This window comes from Microtus ochrogaster, linkage group LG9 (genome assembly GCF_000317375.1).
Source record: "Microtus ochrogaster isolate Prairie Vole_2 linkage group LG9, MicOch1.0, whole genome shotgun sequence".
Taxonomy (NCBI): Eukaryota; Metazoa; Chordata; class Mammalia; order Rodentia; family Cricetidae; genus Microtus; species Microtus ochrogaster.
The window spans coordinates 1,448,445-1,452,063 of NC_022034.1; the positions used below are offsets into that span (position 1 = coordinate 1,448,445).

At 36.5% G+C, this 3,619-nt stretch overlaps 1 protein-coding gene across 1 annotated transcript; it reads right to left on the reverse strand.

Moving 5' to 3' along the window:
* LOC102002685 (olfactory receptor 9G4-like) lies at positions 1-972 on the reverse strand. Its single transcript, XM_005363325.2, has one exon. It carries the CDS (start codon positions 931-933, stop codon positions 1-3), a length of 933 nt encoding a protein of 310 aa, XP_005363382.1. The 5' UTR covers positions 934-972.
* Positions 973-3,619: the final 2,647 nt, after the last annotated feature.

Consider the following 3,619-nt stretch of genomic DNA (forward strand, 5'->3'; position numbering starts at 1 on the left):
TCATTGTTGGATATGCTCTATCAATTTCTTAAAGGCTTCTTTAACATCTTTGTTTCTCAGACTATAGATGAAAGGGTTGAGTAATGGATTGATGATAGTGTAGAACATGGCAGCCACTTTGTCTCTCTCCAGGGAGTAGTTGGAACTAGGCCTTGAATACATGAAGAGCAAGGAACCATAGAAGAGGGTGACGGAGACCAGGTGAGAGGCACAGGTGGAGAATGCCTTGCGTCTTCCTGAGGCTGAGCGGATCCTCAAGATAGCCAGGAGGATGTTGAAATAAGAAATGAGGATGGCAAGAATGCTGGAGAGCACGGTGAAGCCCACCATACTAGAGAGAATTTTCACATAGACACGAGTGTCTGTGCAGGACATTTTTACCAATGGAAGCACATCACAGAAAAAGTGATCAATAATATTTTTACCACAGAAACTTAACCTGAATGTGTTGGCAGTATGGGCTATGGCATTCAAAAACCCTCCAACATAGGATCCAGCCACCAGCCCAGTACATAGAGAAGTTGACATGATACTTGAATAAAGCAATGGGCTACAAATTGCAGCATGGCGGTCATAGGCCATGGCTGCCAGCAAGTAGCACTCAGTATAGGCTGCTACACAGGAAAAGAAAAACTGAGCCCCACAGCCAGCCAAGGAGATACGCTTATCTTCTGAGATACAATTGACCAAGATTTTAGGTATATACACAGAATTATACCAGAAATCCAAAAAAGAGAGACCCCCTATGAAAAAGTACATGGGTGTATGTAGCCTGGAATCAATGCAAATTAGGATAACCAAGGTCATATTTCCTGACAAGGTCATCACATAGATGGTTAGAAATATTCCAAATAGAATCAACTGTAGATGGGGGTCTTCTGAGAAGCCCAGGAGGATGAATTCAGTAAGGATGGTGCGATTGTCCATCTCCATGTCCACAGAAAGGAAAGCCAGGGTAGAAAGGTGCAGTGGATACACAGTATAGAGATAATCCCAATAAGATGATAAGAGAAATAAGCAATCACCAATCACTGGACCTTAATAACATGATGTGATAAAAAAAAAAACATAGATTAGTGATGTAATCCATTAAGAGAAAGACATAAGCAATATATATCCATCAAATCAACAAAGACTAGAGGTTTATAGCCATTCTCACCTTTAAATAATTACAAGACAGCAAAGAACAGTGGAGTTTCAGACAGTGACTGTGGGAGACTTTTGAAATTAAAGGTTTTAAATTAGAAATTTTCAAAGTTTCATGACTGTGGAAGACTCCTGGAGTTAGAGGCTTTAAATTAGAAATTTTCAACATCTCATTTCTGAACTACGTCATTTGGATCCAGTCCCTTATCAAAAAAAATAAGAAACAGAAAGCTCATGAATTTTTACAGCTTCCTGACAGGTTGTCAGCCTGCAGAAAGATGATAAATAAGAAAATACTCAATAACTGTATGTGGTAGTGAGCATATTAAAAGGAAGAGTTCAATAAAATGTGCTCACTCATCAAAGTGAAAAATTAAATACATGAATGTAATAAATGACACTTTTGAATTTAATCAAAAAGCCAGACAACTGTTTAGCATATTATCCTAAATTTTCTGCCTTGTGTACTGCTATAACCTAAGAGATTAGACACTTTCTATTAAACTCAAAACATTCAATCATCTTCCCACAAGCTAATGTGAACATCTTATATGCTTGGCATGGCAATGATGCTTTTATGAACAGAAGTACATTGTAGAGTCTTCCAGGCTATCAGTACAAAGAGAAAACTTTATTTCTATGTTCCAGTTATGACTCTAGATACTGTCTCTCACCATATTCATCCTTGCCCTAGTTTTACAAGGGGCATATTATAAAGTAATGTTACAAGCCTGTCCCACCACTTGACACAAGGGAACTTCAGATTAAGCAGGATGCCCGCAGTGACCAGTGTGTTTCTGTTGAGCAGCTCAGTTCATAATATAATTCAAAAGCTCCTTGAGCAAATGTTTCCAAACTCCTAGCAAAGGAAAAATTAGTTTTCTCCAATAGTGCCTAATTGGAAATACAAACCACAGCTAAGAGAGGCTCCATGTCTAGCAGGAGATGGCCAGCATAAAACAAAATCAAGAGTACTTTTGGAGATTTTTTTTCTTATAATGCTTTGTTTGGGCAATTTTTATGTTGTCTTTTGCATATCTGTTATTGTTTCGGATTCAGTGTTTTTGTGATGTCTATTTGTCTGTCTGTTTGTTGGCATGTGTATATGTTTCTTGTGACATTATTTTTGGGGTGTTTGTTTTCATTTCTCTTTTTGTCTGTTTGGTTTGTTTTATTCTGGAGTTTCTTGTTTTGGTTTGGTTTTGGTTGTTTGTTGTATAAAGAAAGTGGTAAAGAATGTCTGGGATAGAATATATGAGGAGGTGGAAAGGAACTCAGAATATATGAAGGAGGGAAAAAATTTAAGAATATATGGTATGAAAAATTATTTTGAAGAAATAAAAAGCCAAATATGTTTCTCAAATGTTAAGCCCTTACCACTAATAGATGATAATGGCTATTGCTCCCTTCTCTTCCTCACTGAAACCATGCAAGAGCTGACTAACACTTGCTTCTTTAATTACTAAAAATGATTTAAAACTATTTATTTTAAAACCACTTATTTTCCTCTTTTCCTTAGGTTATGTGAGGATATAAACATGATTGTGATGTTTTTGACATTGTGGATGTTCAACATGAGGAAGAGTTCAGTTTTTCCTGTGAGGTCATCTAGAGACTTAAAATCCTTGCATCTTATATCTACAAACACCAAAAATCTCTAAGGAATGTTAAAAGACACATACAAAATATAATGTTGCCCCCAATATTTTGAAAACAAGCAACAAGTTTAAATGTGCAAATGGAGCAATTTACTACAGCATTTCAATTGAGTGAAATGAAAATGCAACTGTGTAGCATTTTATTCTTTGCCATGATGTTTGCTACTGTAGTGTACTATACCACACAGTTTCTCACAAATATTCCTACAGTGAATTGGTGGGAAATTGGTATTGTATCTTATAGCTCTCTCCTCACACTACCCTGTACTCCTAACCTGAGTCACACTGGCTTATAGACTCTCCCAAACATACTTCACTATCCCGTAACTAAAAAATAAAGAATAAAATTGAAACATCGACAACTCATTCTCAAAGTTTCTAGCCCACCAGGAATTTTTAATCAAGTGTCAGTTAAAGTATCCTTGGGAAGTAACAGGCATAAAAACGTCAAAACTTACCATATGAAAGTCTCCAATTCAAAATAATCTATCAAGATATCTTACTCCACACCCATAGGGAATGACTTGCAGAAGTTTTATTAAGACATCTCCAGCCCCTCAACATCACTCCCCTACTTTCTTCATTGGAGCTCTTCAACTTCACTGGCAATAATGGAAACTTCTGGCACATTAAAACCAATACCAAGAAATGGAACATCATACCATGAATGTCTGGGAAGCAAACTGCAAAATAATAACAAACTTTGCAAGAATATCACAAATTCTATTCTCATAACGTCCCTCAAGTAAATGAGAATGTTGATACTGTTACCTTAAATGGAATTTGAAGTTATAGATGAGGAACATATGTCTCAT